General features: G+C 37.7%; 1 protein-coding gene across 1 annotated transcript in view; it reads right to left on the bottom strand.

The window, feature by feature from the left end:
• LOC134819206 (leucine-rich repeat-containing protein 72-like) overlaps positions 1–19722 on the bottom strand; it is a 23585-nt gene extending 3863 nt beyond the window's left edge. Inside the window, exons 1-5 of the mRNA XM_063829014.1 lie at positions 19677–19722; positions 19404–19487; positions 10061–10204; positions 9655–9765; positions 3621–3705 (exon numbers count right to left, since the gene is read on the bottom strand). Coding sequence (XP_063685084.1) covers positions 3621–3705; positions 9655–9765; positions 10061–10204; positions 19404–19487; positions 19677–19715 — 463 coding nt within the window. The 5' untranslated portion in view covers positions 19716–19722. The remainder of the gene's footprint in view (positions 1–3620; positions 3706–9654; positions 9766–10060; positions 10205–19403; positions 19488–19676) is intronic.
• Between the last annotated feature and the right edge of the window lie 690 nt (positions 19723–20412).

Raw genomic sequence — 20412 nt, 5'->3', positions numbered from 1 at the left:
ATAGAGTAGATTAATGATATCTACAATACTGTCCGGTATTCCATAGGCCTTTAGTATTTGCATCAAAATTCCCCGGTGAAGTGAATCAAAGGCCTTCTTAAAATCAACAAACACCATAGCTGCCGGTAAATTTCTCTGTCTAGCCCCCTCTAGAATCCTTCTGAGTGCCAAGATATGACTAGTAGTGGACCGTCCTTCCCGAAAACCATTCTGAGTGTCCCTAAGTACCCCCTCTATAGCCGGCTGGATCCTATTAAGCACCATTCTATTAAGAGTCTTAGCTACAAGTGAAGTCAAAGATATCCCCCTCCAGTTTCCAGGGTTTGTCAAGTCTCCCTTTTTGGGGACCGGGATGATGTTGCTTATCCTCCACTGATCTGGCGCAATACCATCTGTCAGGGCTTTGTTGCAGAAGGACAGCACGATTTCATCCAGGTCGCACCTTTTGAGGACTTCAGGTGGTATGCCGTCATCACCTGGTGCTTTACCTTCTTTTATCCTGTGTTTAGCAGCTTTAAGCTCCTCAAGAGTAAAAGGTTCTGTACTGATGTTGAGTCCTTCAAATTGAGTCTCGATCCTAGGATGCTCGTTTTCTACATCAGGTGTACTCCCTAGCAGATTCGTGAAATGCCTAAGCCAATTTTCCTTCCTTTCTTCGGCTCCGTTGCCCCTTATTTGAGTTGCCCCCTTGGCCTTCCTGCCAGTTATCTCATTAATGACATTCCAACTTTCTTTGTTTTTGCATCTGTCTGCAGCCATTTCGACCCTTCTAACCTTGGCAACTAGATCTTCTTCAAAGATGTCCTGGTACACCTGATCCAGTTCAGTTTTTAGTAGGTTAACAGACAATCGACTGTCTTCACTAGGATCCCGGTGATAGACAGTCTCTGCTTGCTGCAGGGCTGTACGCACGTTTTCAACTCGCTGATCACCCGCGAAATCGTCACGTCTCTTCTTTTCTCTCTTAGGCAGTATGGCTTTGTTGGTATCAGCAATCGCATCAACAAAATGCCCATACAGTTCCGTAACCTCACTTTCATCGGTTTGCTCGCATAGAGCAGAGTACCGATTCTTGACTTCTACTGCGTATCTCTTCTGTAGGTCTTCATCCGATTTAAGTGCTCCCCAATTATACCAGGTTTTCTTGGGTTGCTTTTTTGCTCGTCGAAGAGATAGCTTGATCTTAGACAAAACAAATCTATGATCAGTACCCAGTGTACTAAAGAAGCTGTAGACTTCAGTGTTTTTGACACTGTTCCTCCACTTCTTCCTCACTAGAATAAAGTCTATCTGAGACTTATTCAGGGTTCCATCCGATAGGTGAGTCCACATTTTACCCCGCTTCTTTCTGAACCTGGTGTTTGTAATCTCCAGATTACATTCCAGGGCAGTATCCCGAAGCAGCTCCCCATTTCTGTTGGTTCTCTCATGGAAATACCAACCAAAGTCATTCTCGTCCCTCTTTGATAGGTGAGCGTTAAAATCCCCAATCACCTCCAAGAAGTTGTGAGCAGGGATCTGTGAGACTGCACACCTTAGATCGGTATGAAACTTCTCTGCTGCTTCTACACTATCTGCCTCCGTAGGTCCGTAGACACAGACGAAGGTTGGTTTAGGATTACCATTTAGAGATATTTTAAGGATTCTCTCCGTTACTGGTGTTATCTCCGTAGTTGCGTCAAATGCCTTGCTAGTTAGGATGAATCCCACTCCGCCCACTGCTGCCTGGGCCCGATTCCTAGTAGCTGATGAAGTAATTAGATAGCTGCTCTTGCCAACTCTCTCTACTTTGACAGGCTCTTCATGGACTATCCTGTGCTCTTGGATACCTACAATCTCTGCTCCACTCTTCTCGAAAAGATGTACCATCTCCAGTTTCCTCTGGGCAGTTCTTATCGTTCTAGTGTTAAGAGTGCCTACCCAGGTAATGTCGGTACATGAAAATAAACTTTTTTTGTTGTTTTCGTTTATGCTGTTGGGTGTTTCAGGTTGATTAGGCTCATCATTCACCAACCTTCCATTCGGATTTAAGTTGGTGAAATCATTACCACCTCCACATCCAGAAACAAAAGTAGGGGCTGATACCCTAGTGCTGTAAGAACTATTCATCATGTTTCTTTTCTGTTGGCTATGTGACACGTGAGCCACCTGCGCCACTGGAATGGCTTAAAATATGGTTCGGGAAAAATATGGCGAAATTGCTCAAAACCCACCACATTTTCCCGGTCGCCATTTTACCGGTGTCCAACCTTTCAATTTTAGATTGAAAAAATTTTGTCTCAGATGTAAATTTCCTGATCAGAGATAATATAAGCAAGTTTAGAAATTTTCGCATTGCTAAAACTTGTGAAACAAGTCGAATTATCAATAATTGTTGAAAGTAGACAGAAATAATGACTCGTGGTTAATCAAACTAGATGGAAAATAATTTTCTTCGAAAGAATGCATCGTTCACATTGTTTAGAATTATGAATAAATGACTGATGAAACTGATTCATGTTATTGACAGTTTTAATTAATTCAAGTTTTAATTTAACTGTTACTTTTACTTTGAGTCCTATTTCATTATGTAGAGATAATCAATACCTAAGAAATTAAAAATTGGCCTATTTAAATCAACTTTGACAATAAGGATATATGACAAGAATTGGGCAAAAAGGTGAATTTTTTGCAATTTTAGCCAAATGAAGTCGAAAAACCTACAACAAGTGTCCCAATAGTCTTCTTTAGTGAATATAAGACAACGATTAAAATATGAGCACCCATACCCCTTGGGAACTCTAAAAGCTGAGTCGGCGGGTTTATTAACGACCGGTGAAAATGTGGTTCGGGAAAAATATGGCGAAATTACCCTAAACCCGCCACTTTATCCCGGTCATAATAATCCCGAGTAAGGTATATTATTTGGGTAGTTATTTTCGGGTACAACGTCGATTTTCGATTGAACCTTTACTTCAAGCACTTTCTTAGCTGAGGTTGACAATGCTAATTTTCCGAACTTACTATTACGTTGGATATAACCATTTCTCTCATAGTTTTGAACTTGCTTGCTGCCTACGAATATGAGTAAAAACGATTAAAATTTTTCGAAACTGATTACAGTTTTTAAAACTACGTAAATTATCATTTTCAAATACTATAAATGCAACAAACTAAAATTTTCGGAATTGAATAAGCCATATTAATATTATATTAGCGTGCACGCCACTACAAACGAATGCGCGGCGTTCAAAATGTCACACTAGCTTCTACGATGTAACCTTTTCCACTCAAATATTTGAATTGGTGCCCACGTCGCAGGTAAAAATCTAATTACTAAGTTTATTTTGTTTGCACGGCGTCCTTGCCAACGAAATTAAACTATGTGAAAAATACGAAGACAGCTAAGCTGTATTTATAGGAAGAAGATGTTAGGAGAGGATATCTAATTTACCACACAGCACGAATTCATTATTCTCTGTGAATCACAGACAAAATTCCAGTCATAGAAAAATATATTGTACACACTAATAAGTAATAAAAAATACCATGTTTGAAAGATTAATTAATTAATTAATTAATAACTAATAACTTGACACTAATATAAACTGCAGTTTTGTGCAAAAATAAGATCATCTTACTAAGAGTATGAAGACTGAGCATGTTTTTCAGTTCCTTTACTGTTGTATGCGAGCACGTCAGTTGATTTGCATGCAGCATTAGAATCTGAAATGAATTAATAATACTTATCCAATTAGTTTCCAATTAGTTTCTAGTGCATAAAATATAGTTTAAAGCGATTTGATAGGAATTATTATTTTTATTAATTTTCTAATTTCTTGTCGCATTTTAACATATTAGATATTATATATTATAAATATAATAATATATTTATAAGCAAATATTCTTCGGCTCAGACAATATACATACAAAATAATCGTTATGATCCTTGTAAGTGCATAAACATGATTGCCTAATATTTTAACTTACTCATAATTCTGACTGCACCTTTACTTATACTTGTGAAGCTTGCGTTGCACTTAAAACTTCACACTTTTACAAATTCTCAGTAATGTTGTTAACGAATGTGTCTTGTGTCTTGTGTCTACGTAATAAGAACGGGTGCCATGGTGATACTTAGATTTGATTACTGAAACACTGTTACCCTCTATACTAGTTCCATGGCCAATTTTTCACTGTATTAATACGCTCAAAAAAATACATCCGATTTTTTGGCTCTCTCTCTTTTCGATTCACTGAATAAATGCAGCTTTAAAAAAAAGGTAAACATGTAAAAAACATACGATGACATTTTTCTCACTGTATTAATACAGTCGCTGCGGTCGTAATCGATATTATAATTGAATTTTGTTGTCCCGCAAGTTTCTGGGATCAACTATATTCCGTTAAAACACGTGAGTCGTGTGACCGCAGTCCTGATCTTGCCCTTCACACTCCACCACGGCACCTCCTTTGAGGCCCCCTGCCAGGTAACACCGGCTCTCAGACATAGGCAAGCTTACCGCGCTCAGCGTATTTTTTTGTTTCGTCCTTTCCGTGTGTGCCGTTTTGTGCCACCCTCTCTGCTGTTCCCGCGCTTGCGCTCACCCGCTCTTCAGTGGGCTGTTCATTTGACAGAGTTACTGGCTGGCACTCCAAACATCTTCTCACTCACAATCACCATCAATCAAATTCAAAATTATGCAATCAATCACTATACATCCACGATCATATGATCAAAACACAAAACTTTGTAATATATATATAATATACTGTTTCTGTTTGAGATTTGAATAACGTTACTGTAATGTTTCAAATTATATTTTAAATGTTCAAAAATGTGCCCGACACCACCAATAGTAATAGCATGGATCAGGTCACTCGTATTGATTTTATTTCACAAATAAAAATTGAAACATTTTTTCAGTATCGCATAATCGCATGATCAGTTCTTTCTCGTGGATAATTAAGTCATTATTATATTAGGCACCACATTCCGTGATCACAAGGTCCGTAAACTCTGTACCACGACAATTACATCTCATTATTCCCGTCTTGAACCACTTTCAATTTTTATTTAAATCTTTTTAGAAATTAACCCTTATTAACTCTGCACCACACCCGCCTATTTGAAAACATGCATTACATTGTCGTATGAAAGTATGAACTCTCTCTACAGTCCAAACAGATCGCAATCAGCGCCCTTCACCCCTAATAAGCTTAATTACTTTCGGGGCTAACCTAATTATGATTCATGTACCAACGCTACATAATCGGCAGTAATGGAAGGGAGGGCGAAGAGGGAGAAAAAGTGAGTCATTTTATGTTACATTTGTGGTACAGAACCATCAATTAAACCACTTACCACCGGCCGATCTAGAAAAATTTAGTTATTGGCTTTGTCACAATTTTGTCGGCACTATACCGAAAACACCAGTCCCATAACTCTTACTGTTATTTAATATAGCCGCTCAGAAATTTCCCGCACACACACATACATACACACACACACAGATTTATTGAAAATATATATAATATATATTTTATATATTATATACAAAGATTATCAGGAATGATAGGCAATTGGCATATCCTACCAGGCCCAGGGCCATTGAGCGCGATTACAATTTTACAAATGCGAGGCACAGTTGTTTTTGTCATGCAGGTCTGAATATCAATTATCAAAGGACAATAGTTCCCGATTCAGGGCACAATTGTACCTTTATAATAGCATGCACTCATGCAGGCGCACTTAATCACTTGATTTGTTTGGTAACCTAACTATTGAATGATGGACTTCTAGTGATCAGGGCAGTGTTTCTATCTACAGTGTAATTAGTATAATGCCCCTTGACAGGGGGGGGGGGGGAGCCAAGTGGATATTTGTAGATATTTGTAGATTAATGTAGAATGGATAATCCACGAAAAAAGTGGATGATATTCTACAAATTTATACATTTATCTCCAAAAATTCAGTAGAATTTCTGGGCACATATTTGAGATTACATTTTTTGTAGATAAATGTAGATATTTGTAGATTATTGTCAATGGATAATTCACGAAAATTCTACAAATTCTACAAATTTATACATTTATCTCCAAAAACTCAGTAGAATTTCTGGGCACATATTTGAGATATACATTTTTTGTAGATAAATGTAGATATTTGTAGATTATTGTCAATGGATAATTCACGAAAAAAGTGGATGACATTATCCAAATATCTACCTTGACAGTAGTACGCAAGTTAAAATACAGTAGTACGCAAGTTAAAAGACAGTAGTACGCAAGTTAAAAGATATTCCTAACCTTAAATCCAACGTACCTGTGAAACCTTCATATGGAATATTTGTAGGTGAACTATATAGGATATGCAAATCCTCCTCAGTAGTGAATGAATTTATTCATGATGTTAAATTATTAATCGATAAACTGATCACCCAGAATTTTGAACGGAAAATCTTACATAGACATCTTAAATTATTTATTAACAGTCAACCAGCGTGCATCCTTAAACACTGGCACAATTTCACAGTAAATGACTTCATGTAATTATATTGTGTGTGAGGCCAAACCTTGTAATTCCTTATGCATGTTACCTCGTCCGTGATCTATTCACTTCCCCCTTTGATCGTTTTGGAGTTCAGTTTTATATCACGTTAACTATTCTTTGGCAGTTTATTATTTAGCTTTCTAGCAGTATATATTTTGTTTTCTATATTCTTTCAGACTTTTACTTAAGTCTAGTTATACATTACTTTATCATATTTTATCGAACTAAGGTGTAGTATTGCCAGATCCCAGTTCATTTTGTAACGGAGTTTTATATTGACAGGAAACGATGTAACAGAGTCGATATATTTTAATGTTGCCATGGGGTGGCAAATCCCCATACATCGTGGTCCGGTAGTTTCATTGCGTCCTAATATACAAATAAACAAGTTGTGGTGCTGTGAGCCGCCACAAGTTTACTCTTTTTTACTGCATTTTTTTAACTATGTTATTTTGACTAATTAGATCGTGGTACCGTCTTAGTGGCTAACTGTAATTTGCACCGTAATTAAAAAGTTAAGATCGGAAAACTTTGTCAGTTCTTCAGATCGTTGATCTCGAGCGGAATAAATTCAATTATAATATAAAGCAGATCATGGTCACCGCAATTTATCAAATAACTCCGCAACTCAAAAGTTCTTAACTTTCGTCTGATGACGACATTGTTGCGCGTATATAAACCCAAGTAAATATTTAGAGGAGAGCTTACATATTATATTATATGGACAGTCACTAACTGGTAGCCAGCAGTGACTAATCTTTAAGCATCATCACGCTGTTTTATTTGTCACAACATTTCTACACGCATAAGGTAGTTTTTTAATTTCTTATCAGGAGAAATTTCGTGTCTTAAATGCTGCTTTGCTCATTTTCAGACGCATTTATTCAGAATACTATAGTTTGCGACCACGCTTATGAATTTTACGTTCAAATTTAATTATATTTGTCTTGTAAGATTTCATATTTAAATTAACATTTATTTTCCTGCTATTCATATACTGTTGTTTACAAACTAGGAGTCAACTGGCAGCCGATTGGACATTTGGTTCGTTCACTGATCCGGTCTGCTTTCATTTTCAATATCTTGCTCTGTCGAACTTGTTTATTGAACAACCAGGAGTCATTTATAAGATTGTTAAAAAATAAGCTGTCACAATTATATTGACAAGAATATGAAATTTCATCTAACAACCGTAACTGTAACTGTAAGTGCCACACTGTGGTCCACACTGACACACTAGAAGTATCCCAGTTTGTTACTATTATGGAGTTCAAACTCTATGACTATTATAGAGTTCAAAAATTATATATCATAATTCTTCCACTTCTTCTGTTGATATTCCTGTCCGTCAGATTTTGCTTTTTACGGGGAGGCCAGCCATTACTGTGCCTTGCGGATTTCACATCTATAATAGGGGGTCAAAAGGGCAGGGTCAGTGAATCTGTGCTGATCCAGGAACACTTACTATAATAGTACTCAAAAAAGACCCAAATTCCGCAGGAATAGTGGGTTTCAGCTCCAGCTAGGTGTAAAACTACAGTACTTAAATCTTGAAGTCACAGCAGTTTTCAATGAAAATATAGCAAAATTATAGTAGTTATGGCTCGCCACTCCCTCTTTTTCGCTATTGTCACCATAAAGTGAGAGCGTTTTACGCTAGGAACTCCAAAGTTTCTAGAAACATTTGGTTTGATAACTGAAGTGCTTTCCCAAAATTTCAAGTTGGTTTTTTACAACAATACAAAGAATAATTAAAGCCAAGGAGTGTACAATTGTACATTTTTAGCATGCAGGCGCACTTAATCACTGGTTAGTTCTAATTAAGCGACACAGTAGTTCCCGATTCAGGTACAATAGTACCCTGATACGCATGCAAGCATATTTTATAATTACTGGATCATGTTTAGTAGACAGTAAGACAGCAGTCTTCTGTCTGCACAATAGTTGACTCGGAGCCAAAACTGGATCATCAACTTAATAACACCAGAATGTGTGTGTGTCTGTCTGTCTGTCTGTGTGTAATTTCCGAACGGTTATACAAAAAAAACGGTAATAGTTACGGGACTGGTTTTTTTCGGTATAGTGCCGACAAAACTCTGATGAAGCCCATAGGAATTTTTTTTTAAATCGGCCGGTGGTAAGTGGTTTAATTGATGGTTTTGTACCACAAATGTTACATAAAATTGCTTGAGCAGAACGGCAAGAGTTACGGGGCTTGCTCTCTCTCTCATTACTGTGTAATATGTTATAGCTGCATTTAAGTAGCGTCATAATTGGATTAGCCCGGAAGATTCGCTGTAATGTTATACCTTAAGCTTATTAGGGGAGGGGGGACTGTTAGTGTTTGGGGTCTGTTTGGACTGCAGAGAGAGAGAGAGAGTTCATACGACAATGTTATGCGTGTTTTCAAATATAATATGCGGGTGTGGTGCGGAGTTAACAAGGGTTAATTTCTATAACGATTTAAATAAAAATAGAAAGCGGTTCAAGACGGGAGTGATGAGGTGTAATACTCGGTGTTCAGACCTTATGATCATGGAGTGTGGTGCCTCATGGCTAATAATGACTTAATTATCCACAAGAAATAACTGATTATGAGATTATTGTTTAAGAAACTATTGGGTCACCTAATGCGGGTTTTGACTCAGCGGGTAATTACTCCTACCCTTTTTAACTGCGGCAGTGAAATCCCGGCCGTAGGCCGGGTTACACTAGTAACTTCATAATAATAAAACGTGATATTGATAAAGATTAAAGAGCAATACTAGAGCTACTGTTCGTAATAAGGTTCGGTTTTCCTATTGTATACTACATATGTTGCGTTTATAGCCGGGGGATACACAATTTTTTGGACTCGAAGCTTCCCCTGGTAATGCGATCTCGGAAGGCAGACCTCCCCTTTGCAACACGAGCTCGGAAGCGGAATAAATATCCGGCAAAAATCCAGCAACATTTTTTGAAACCAGAGCCGGCGCCAAAACCGGATATTGAAGCCGGATTCGGATTCAGCCGGATATCCGGTCGGTTCCTAGTATTACACATAAGCGATTTTTGATCGGGCGCCCTGAAAATCGAGTCTAAAAATCTATTTTGTCAAACAATTGCAAACTCCCTGAACGTACCTGTAAACAAGAGAGATGTTTCAGGGCCCCACCAATGTTAACGATCATGTTTTGTTGGAGATACAGCTCTGTTATCTGGAAGTTGGTCTTCAGGAAATCTACTTTATAAATCTGAGGGAAAACTCGTGTCAGAAAAAGGGCGTTCATAATTTTACAGATTTAAGTCACGTGTAAGGGTAAGATGGGAGGGATTTGCCAGAATCCAATCCCATGGGAATAAATTCAATTTTGAAATGTTTAGTTTAGTTAGGTTATTAAGGTTAAGGTGTAAGGTTACGGTTTAGGTTAAAATCGGTGGAGACTGGAGGGAGGGCTTAAACAACGTGATACAACACGTGTCACACGTGACATGGTAAATTTGGTAGGCGTAAAAAAATAAAATGGAAATATAAACATATTAACAAACCTTATTGTTGTTGAGCCAGAGCACGTGCAAGGCTTTATACTCTCCGAGAGTTGGAATGTCCACAAAGTTGTTATTAGCTAGATACAGCTCACAGACGTCGGTGCAACATCTTATACCTTGTCTCTTCAGCTGTTCTGTTATATTCTGAGAGAACATGTTTGTGTTAAACTTTTAATAGAAATAACGCTGATAGACACATTTATAAACACATTTATAAACACACGGAAAAAGACATGCATTGATCAGCAGTTCTTATAAAGATTTAGTTAATTTAAAGCGCAAAAATTATTTTAATATAAGTATACACAGATAACAGAATATACTGTATTTATGTATAAGACAGTTTTTAGCCTTGCGAGTTGTGATCCAAGAGGTCACAGTTTTGATCTGTTAAATATGTACACTAAATTTAGTTTGGTTAATCGATTCGAATTATGAAACTATTGTGATTATAAGGAAGATTTGGTCATCTGTTAGTGTTACCTTTTTTACCCCTGTTTTGGTGTATACCCCCTTAAGAACGAAGTATTGAGTCAACCACACCATTGCTGCTTAAATAGTTATCGCATGGGTAGTTATCACTTGGGTATGTTACATTATATTAGCGTAAACAATAGTGAGAGAAAAACTTTTACATAATGGACAGTTATACAATGATCATGTGAGAATATATGATTTCATTCATTGTTATTATTTTTTGCTAGGGCCCAATGGCAATGTTATTGCGGGTTTGGTATTTCTTACTGCACACTACCGTGATTTTGTGACCTTTCTTTCAATACATAATTTGGGTTTCGATATACTGGGCTACTGGATATTTGTATTGAGCTATATTGGTTTTCTCCTTTTATATTTGGGTTTATTTAGATGCATTCACTTCTGTATAATTATGTATTGTTTGAAAAGATTTAGATAAAAAGGTCTCAAATACGAAACATGGCTATGTTATAAGACCCAACGTACGTATGTGTATTGTGTACTGACTAAATGTGAATTAAAGATATTTTAAAATTCTTTTATAATGCAATGTGGGTTATTCCCAGAAACAACTATCTGTTTGGTCTACTGAGAAACCTATTTTGGTAGATCCATTGGCAATCAATTACTATGATGACATAGTATCATGCTGTCCTGCATCGTCAAAGTTCTTTATAGTGGGTTATTTTATATTTACATTACATTATAATATCACTGCACACTGCAGTCTGTGTTATTACATAATGACATAGTGTTTAATCGATTTAATCGTTAGAAATGGCAGCTGATGATATGTTGGAACAGGAATCTGCTGATCATACTGAAGATAAACAGAAAGTACCACCTGAAGCTGAAGTACCACCTAACGTTAGCCTTGCGATCCAAGAGGTAACAGTTTTGATTTGTTAGACATGTACGCTAAATTTAGTTGGGTCACCCTCTTTGCCCCCTGCTTCCAACATACCTTGGAAGATTTGATTTTGAAGCTCTGTTATTAAGAACAAATATTCAGTCAACCGTACCTTTACTGCATAAACTCACCATTCTGGGGGGCTACGGAATGCTTTGCAATATTTTGCGGCACCCGAACGTTTCCTCTGATCAGTAAAGATGGTATGGCAATTTGAGTGAAATTTGAAATAAAAATCTGATAATTTCTGAGCTACCAGAGCAGATACTGAGGAGAACTTACATGCTAAAGTATCTGGTAGGTGGTATTCTGTTGGAGTTGTAAACGAATCATAAACTTAAAGATCGTCACCTCTGAGAAGAAAACTTGCGAGTTTTATATTTCCTATGCTATAAGTACAATATTATTAATTATTATATTATGTTAGATGATTAATTGTTGGGCTATCGGGCTATATTAGTTTTCTCCTTTTATATATGGATTCTGGGTGTGTTAAGAATCACTCAATTTCGTATAATTATATATTATTTGAGAAGATGTAAGTTTAAAAATAAGGTCTGATGATATGAGCGTGATATACTGGATAATGAATTTATTATTCCTTGCAGGAACAAGAACTGAAGCATCAAGAACTAGGAAAACTTGCTCAAGAAATAGAAGCAAAGCAGGAAGAAAAAGAAAGGCTTAAAGAAGAACTTGCTCAAGCTCAAAATGTAAGTGAGATTAGCTCAAATTAGTTTATTTCAATTTGGCTTTCGGGTTTTTGCTGTTAAGAAAGCTTTTCTTTGCCGCACCCGAACTTTTCCTTTGATCAGTTGAGTTACGATGACACCATAAGGACTGATGAACGTGGTATATTGGATAATGAATTCATTAATCATTGTAGGACAAAGATCAGAAGCACCAAGAACTAGGAAAACTTGCTCAAGAAATAGAAGCACAGCAGGAAGAGAAAGAAAGGCTTAAAGAAGAACTTGCTCAAGCTCAAAATGTAAGTGAGATTAGCTCAAATTAGTTTATTTCAATTTGGCTTTCGGGTTTTTGCTGTTAAGAAAGCTTTTCTTTGCCGCACCCGAACTTTTCCTTTGATCAGTTGAGTTACGATGACACCATAAGGACTGATGAACGTGGTATATTGGATAATGAATTCATTAATCCTTGTAGGACAAAGATCAGAAGCACCAAGAACTAGGAAAACTTGCTCAAGAAATAGAAGCAAAGCAGGAAGAGAAAGAAAGGCTTAAAGAAGAACTTGCTCAAGCTCAAAATGTAAGTGAGATTAGCTCAAATTAGTTTATTTCAATTTGGCTTTCGGGTTTTTGCTGTTGAGAAAGCTTTTCTTTGCCGCACCCGAACTTTTCCTCTGATCAGTTGAGTTACGATGACACCATAAGGACTGATGAACGTGGTATATTGGAAAATGAATTGATTAATCCTTGTAGGACAAAGATCAGAAGCACCAAGAACTAGGAAGACTTGCTCAAGAAATAGAAGCAAAGCAGGAAGAAAAAGAAAGGCTTGCGCAAGCTCAAAATGTAAGTGAGATTAGCTCAGATTAGTTCATTTGAATTTGGAGTTCGGGTTTCTGCTGTTGTGAAAGCTTCACTTTGCTAGCTTTACTTTGTAAGCTTTACTTTGCTAGCTTTACTTTGCTAGCTATATTTTGCTAGCTTTACTTTGCTAGCTTTACTTTGTAAGCTTTACTTTGCTAGCTTTACTTTGCTAGCTTTATTTTGCTAGCTTTACTTTGCTAGCTTTACTTTGCTAGCTTTACTTTGCTAGCTTTACTTTGCTAGCTTTACTTTGCTAGCTTTACTTTGCTAGCTTTACTTTGCTAGCTTTACTTTGCTAGCTTTACTTTGCTAGCTTTACTTTGCTAGCTTTACTTGGCTAGCTTTACTTGGCTAGCTTTACTTGGCTAGCTTTACTTGGCTAGCTTTACTTGGCTAGCTTTACTTGGCTAGCTTTACTTGGCTAGCTTTACTTGGCTAGCTTTACTTGGCTAGCTTTACTTGGCTAGCTTTACTTGGCTAGCTTTACTTGGCTAGCTTTACTTGGCTAGCTTTACTTGGCTAGCTTTACTTGGCTAGCTTTACTTGGCTAGCTTTACTTTGCTAGCACTACTTTGCTAGCTTTACTTTGCTAGCTTTACTTTAATAGCTTTACTTTGCTAGCTTTACTTTGCTAGCTTTACTTTGCTAGCTTTACTTTGCTAGCTTTACTTTGCTAGCTTTACTTTGCTAGCTTTACTTTGCTAGCTTTACCTCTTTACTTTGCTAGCTTTACTTTGCTAGCTTTACTTTGCTTGCTTTACTTTGCTAGTTTTACTTTGCTAGCTTTACTTTTCTAGCATTACTTTTCTTGCTTTACTTTGCTAGCTTTATTTTGCTAGCTTTACTTTGCCGCACCCGAACTTTTCCTCTGATCAATTGAGTTACGATGACATCATAAGGTCTGATGAACGTGGTATATTGGATAATGAACAGGGTTGTACCGTGTAGCTTTACTTGGCTAGCTTTACTTTACTAGGTTCGCGCCACAGCCCGACGGCTCGCGCCACAGCCCGAATCTTGGGGGTGGGGGGGGGGGGCTGACCATATTAAAGTATATTATAATGTAGGTTTTTTCCCGATTTAGGATTTTAATATGCTTTGATATACTTTAATACATCCCTATCTTTTTGGAGGCCTAAATCGAAATTCGCCCACAATAAGCTTAAAATGCAATTCTTAATCGATTCGGAAAATTTCATGCAAAAATATTGAAAATTGATGGAGTTATTTCGATTTTAATGAAGTCATTTTGGCTAGATATTATGTGCAATTTTGTTCATGAAGGTCTTTTTACTTAGTGTACACTATTCAAAAGATATTGAGCTAGTCTCATTTAAAAATATTTTAATTTGATCAAATTTTGGGCGAAAGCTTTCCTCTGATCAATTAAGTTACGATAACACCATAACTCCATAAAGTATCAAAGAAATCTCATAATCTTAATTACTATAATTTCATTTGAAACTTGCTTACGGCTAACCGCAGGGAGACGGTAAACGAACATATTGGAAAAACTCGGAAGGCAAAAAGACCCCGCTGGTGAAAGAGACTGTAACCCATGACTGTGCATTCCTCCCTCTGACTACAAAAATATCGCTGTTAGCTATCTGCCTGTTCAACTACATGGACACGGTCACTGATTTGGTGACCGCTGTTGGCATGTTTAAGGAAAGGAAATATGTATTAGGAGCTCTTTCGGTTGTCGTTATTATAGTCGTCGGATGGATTGCACCTGTTCAATTCAGATCATTAGATGACGTTGGTTCGGACGGTCAACATCGGTACCGACGGAAGTGGTCATGGAGAAAAATTCTTACACTCTGTACATTCTCTTCGACACAGCACTTCATCATAAAGAAGTTCCTTCTAAATCATGGCCCAGAAAACAAATATGATCGCAAGAAATGCACAGTTTTTGATAGGCTCAGTTGTAAAACGAATGACTGTAATAATATGAGGCATAAATTAAGACTGATTTACGTTGGCATGATTGTAGAAAAAATGTTCGAGAACCAACCTCAGTTCATCCTACAAATTATCAATGTGGCTCCTGATTATTTTTCTACTCAAAACTCGGAGAAGGATTTCTGGTTTTACTGGAAACTGGTATCGCTGCTATTTACGATTGTCTCCCTTGCACGCTCTTGCGTCAGCTATAACTTCAACCATGCAGAACTGTTGGTGCGCAAATTTAGTTTTCACTCTATAGGAACAGGTTGGTATGCACTCTATCCTCAAAAGTGGTTGCTATTCATAGTTCACGCCTCAGCTATTGCATCCAAAGTTCTCACTGTGATATTTCTAGTGATATTGGTCAATCATAACTTCTCGATAGACGTTAACTCTGGATCTTGTTCCCTTTCGACAACACTAAACGTTATCAGATCACAGTCTAAATCTAGCTGCTTCTTTGAAACAAAAGTCACATGGCTTTTTTTTCTATACATTCTCGTTTGGTACGTTATCATTAGTTTGATAGGTGTAGTTGGAATCATGATAATCTATTGGGAAAATCTCAAGACGTCATCTTTGAGCGAAATACAAGATCGTGCCAAAAGCGGAGTAGAAGGTTGTATTAAAATAATCAAATTCATTGGTATGATGCTTGGGAATCTCTTATTTCAAGCATTCTCGTTTGCCGGGGTCATGGTCTTCTCCCAAAATCACTTTATGTCGCCTATCACAAATCATCTTCCCAATCTCAAGGTGATTACATTTGGAATAAAAATCTTACCCTCTCTGCTGCAAGCTTTCGGGACCGTTATTTTCTCAGTCGTAATATACACGAGAGGAGATGACCGATTCTCTAACATTGATATAGGGATAAGTCCATTTCACTTGACCATGGTTGGTGTTGGCATTGAAGTTCTTCACCTGACAAGTTTGCTTGTGATGGTTTACTGGGCCGATCCTCAACATGTGCAATCTTTATCGGATGAGAAAAAGTTAGAGATTCTTATCTTGATGGATAAGATTGACGACGATATTGACGCATCTTGTTCCAGGAAAGCCAAAGACATCATCAAAGAAGTGATTGAAAAGAATGAAGGCTTTGACGTTTACCAAGAGGATCTCCAAACGATAATAAAGGAAATGGCAAAGAAAATTGGACGTACTAATTCTCGTATGGAGAGAAACTATCAAACAGAGATATTGACGATAAACGAAGCCTTGCTGAAGTATGCTGAAATGGAAAATTACAGGTATAGACCGCTACCACAGCCACCCAACGGAGAAGCAGTAGATTCTGATGATAACACATCTACAGGAACAGCTACTGAACAGGTATAGGACGTTCTTATTTTCCGGAGATTTCTGGAAGAAAAATGGATTGAAACATCTGCCGAGGGTCGATTCTAACTATGAAAGCTAATGATATAGCTTTGCAGTTGCTGTTTTTTTTCTCGATACAATCAAAAACGCCAATTTCGGACTCTAGAAGCACTAGGACTCTGCGAACTACATTACCATGATACTATAACAATAACATATTATTATATTCCTTCTGTATCATCCTCACTAAATATTCATTATTCAGTAAATAAATAATGAACTGATTTATCAATTATTATAGCAATGAGTACGCATTAGCGAAGTTCATATTATTAAATAATTATTTTTATGTTTATAACCCTTTATTTCATTATCTGCATGTATAGAATTAAATATATCCATATTTTCATATACAGGGTGTAACGCATAAAGTGTGACTTTCTTCCACTTTAATAGTTTTTGACAAAATTAAATTTACGGTTATTTTTAACTAAATTTTGTCAGAAATATAGTTGAATTGATAAAAGTAATAAAAAAAATGGTTAATAGTTCAGCATCTTCTCAAGAACAACAAAAAATATTAAATAGAATATTATAGGGTAATATGTGGGTAAACATTGTGTGTAAACTAATTTTTTAAATAGCTTGACAGTGTTTCTCTTGTATTCTCAACCTATCCTAATGTTAGAGTTTAAAGTTAATTGTATTGAAAATACTCACGTAATACAATACCATTATATTATAATGATTATGGGATTAACCCCTTTTCCTTGCAGAGCAAAGTTATTCCATATTTTACTGTATACCTTCTCATTCTCACTGTTAACTTTATAATATCACTGTACACTGCAGTCTGTGTTATAATATATTATAATGACATGGTGTTTATTGTTTAATCGATCTAATTGTTACATATTATAATGTTTATATTTTAGCTATATATGTCACGGAGTCTAGATAGAAGATGAAACTGGGAGACTAGGAGCAGGAGACATTACAAAATGTGTACTGAGATTGATTACAAGGAGAAAGACATGTCCTGATTACTCACAAGGGAGTAGACGTCCCTGTGAGTAACTTGGTTGTATTCGTAGAAGGTGTACGAACATCAGGAAGTGATCATCAATCTGGATAGTTGGTCTAGGGTTCTCTCTCTCTCTCTTTGGAGTTATTAATATAATAAATAATTACCTTGTTTTGGTTATGAGGCTTTATAATAAGATTTCTTAGCTTTGTAGTTGTAACTTATGTAGATCATGTTTCAGGTGTTTTTGTTGTGGTGTTTACTGTTTAGTTACGTTGTGTACAACAGGACGCGAGAGAGCAAGTGCGTTGTATTACATTATATAACCCACTTTTTTCAGCTTATTTATTTATAATATCTGTGTTTTATTTGTTGTATTAACCCACGTAACAGTGACATAAATCCCTATTAACAGTCTGCACACTATACACTGCAATGTATACTCTACACTGTACATTACGGGTATCTGATAAAGGTATAACTAATTCGTATCGTGCTACAAAGCTACAAGGCGTGAGGTCTGATGATACCGTATTATAGACTACAGTGTACAGTGTACAGTGTACAGTGTGCAGTGTATAGTGTACAGTGTACAGTATATAGTGTACAGTGTACAGTGTACAGTGTACAGTGTACAGTACACAGTGTAGTGTACCGTATTACAGTGTAAAGTAATTACCTTCAGTAATATGAACTTATAAAGGCCCACTTGCACTGTTGTGTGTGTGTGTGTGTAATGTACCACATCTAACAGCATCAGTAGATATTATATATTGTAGGTATATTGGACACTCTTTGTTTTGTGAAGATCTAATACATTTGCTCCCGTACCCGAGGAATGTATCTCAGTTTTAACAATTAACCCCCAATGCCAGGGGTAGAGGGCAGGGGTAGAGGGGTAGAGGGGTAAAGGGTTAGAAGGGTAGAGGGGTAGAGGGGTAGAGGGGTAGAGGGGTAGAGGGGTAGAGGGGTAGAGGGGTAGAGGGGTAGAGGGGTAGAGGGGTAGAGGGGTAGAGGGGTAGAGGGGTAAAGGGGTAGAGGTTTAGAAGGGTAGAGGGGTAGAGGGGTAGAGGGGTAGAGGGGTAGAGGGGTAGACTGGTAGAGGGGTAGAGGGGTAGAGGGGTAGAGGGGTAGAGGGGTAGAGGGGTAGAGGGGTAGAGGGGTAGAGGGGTAGAGGGGTAGAGGGGTAGAGGGGTAGACTGGTAGAGGGGTAGAGGGGTAGACTGGTAGAGGGGTAGATTGGTAGAGGGGTAGACTGGTAGACTAGTAGAGGGGTAGACTGGTAGAGGGGTAGACTGGCAGAGGGGTAGAGGGGTAGACTGGTAGACTATTAGACTGGTAGAGGGGTAGAGGGGTAGAGGGGAAGAGGGGTAGAGGGGTAGAGGGGTAGAGGGATAGACTGGTAGAGGGGTAGAGGGGTAGAGGGTTAGAAGGGTAGAGGGGTAGAGGGGTAGAGGTTTAGAAGGGTAGAGGGGTAGAGGGGTAGAGGGGTAGAGGAGTAGAGGGGTAGAGGGGTAGAGGGGTAGAGGGGTAGAGGGGTAGAGGGGTAAAGGGGTAAAGGGGTAGAGGGTTAGAAGGGTAGAGGGGTAGAGAGGTAGAGGGGTAGAGGGGTAGAGGGGTAGAGGGGTAGAGGGGTAGAGAGGGTAGAGGGGTAGAGGGGTAGAGGGTAGAGGGGTAGAGGGGTAGAGGGGTAGAGGGGTAGAGGGGTAGAGGGGTAGAGGGGTAGAGGGGTAGAGGGGTAGAGGGGTAGAGGGGTAGAGGGGTAGAGGGGTAGAGGGGTAGAGGGGTAGAGGGGTAGAGGGGTAGAGGGGTAGAGGGGTAGAGGGGTAGAGGGGTAAGTCACTCATGTAAAGTAACTTTTGTAGACGAGTACAGGGATTTCCCGGATTTCAATAAGAGCGACAGTTTACTTTATTTACAAGATGACACTGTTACCTACTGGTAAGAATACGTTGCACCCCCTACTCCCCTAACAGCGGATAGTGATATTATAATATTATTGTGTCCGTTTGTAAATCATAATAAAAAGATAGTACATACCTCTGAATTTCATTTCTTGCAAACTCCAGATAAGATTGTTAAAATGTTATCAATTCGTGGACTTACTTCGGTTACTTTGGTCGAATTAATTTTTCTCGGGATAACAGGTTTGATGAAGTTCTCAGATTTTCGAGGCATACAGCTCTGGCTCTGAAAAAGGTTACAGTTAGGTGTACATGTAGTTTAATAACATAATATAGATAATAATATGATTTATTTAAAATGTGTTTCTAGCGAAATATCTGATTGATCCCAAAATATTTCAATTCGAGTTGAATAGATGGGTATAGTTAAAGCTACAAAGTGTGGCTAAAACCCCTCCCTGCAATCGAAACTTACAGCTCTTCGAACAGAAGCAACAGTCTTAATAACGTCCATCGATCCTAAATAATGATAACAATTGTATTCCGGTAATTTCATTTCAGCATAATTGGGACAACTGCCAACATTATTATTAATTGATCACAAGTTCAGGAATCTATGAAAATTGTAATAACAAAGGTGAAATGATATATCATAAAATTGAAGAACAATATAAGAAATCGTGCTAAATAAAAAAAGCATGAAGCTATCTTTATTGACGACTTTTGTAGACATGTATGTACACGTGACGTCAACATATTCAGAATATTCATCATTCAAATAGTACTAAATTGACATTTAAACTAGGGAAGATATAAATGGGTGTCAATGTACCACAAGATTCCCATTGCACAAATCATCACTGAAACAACTGGGTCTACATGATCTCTATCATCGGCTAAGAGATCCAAAACGTTATAATAATCCAATAATAATGTTGCTACAACTTTAAATCCACGTAAATCTCCCTGGAGCCCCAGAAAGTGTTTCAATACTTCAATGTTGAACTCTCTGCAGCTCCCAGTATAACAAACACAAGCAGGTGGTATGTTTAGCTAATTAAAGTGTATAATAAGTCACGTGATAAGTCACCGGTCACGTGTTGTTATATATTCTCTAGTTGACAGCCGTGCAGGGGGTCCTGTGATGTTTAGACTCTGTTGCTATGGTTACCGGTTAACAACCATGTAGCTTGTATCGTGTTTTTATTACT

This window comes from Bolinopsis microptera, chromosome 8 (genome assembly GCF_026151205.1).
Source record: "Bolinopsis microptera isolate Bmic1 chromosome 8, MBARI_Bmic_1.0, whole genome shotgun sequence".
Taxonomy (NCBI): Eukaryota; Metazoa; Ctenophora; class Tentaculata; order Lobata; family Bolinopsidae; genus Bolinopsis; species Bolinopsis microptera.
This window is presented reverse-complemented; position numbering and strand designations above follow the sequence as displayed.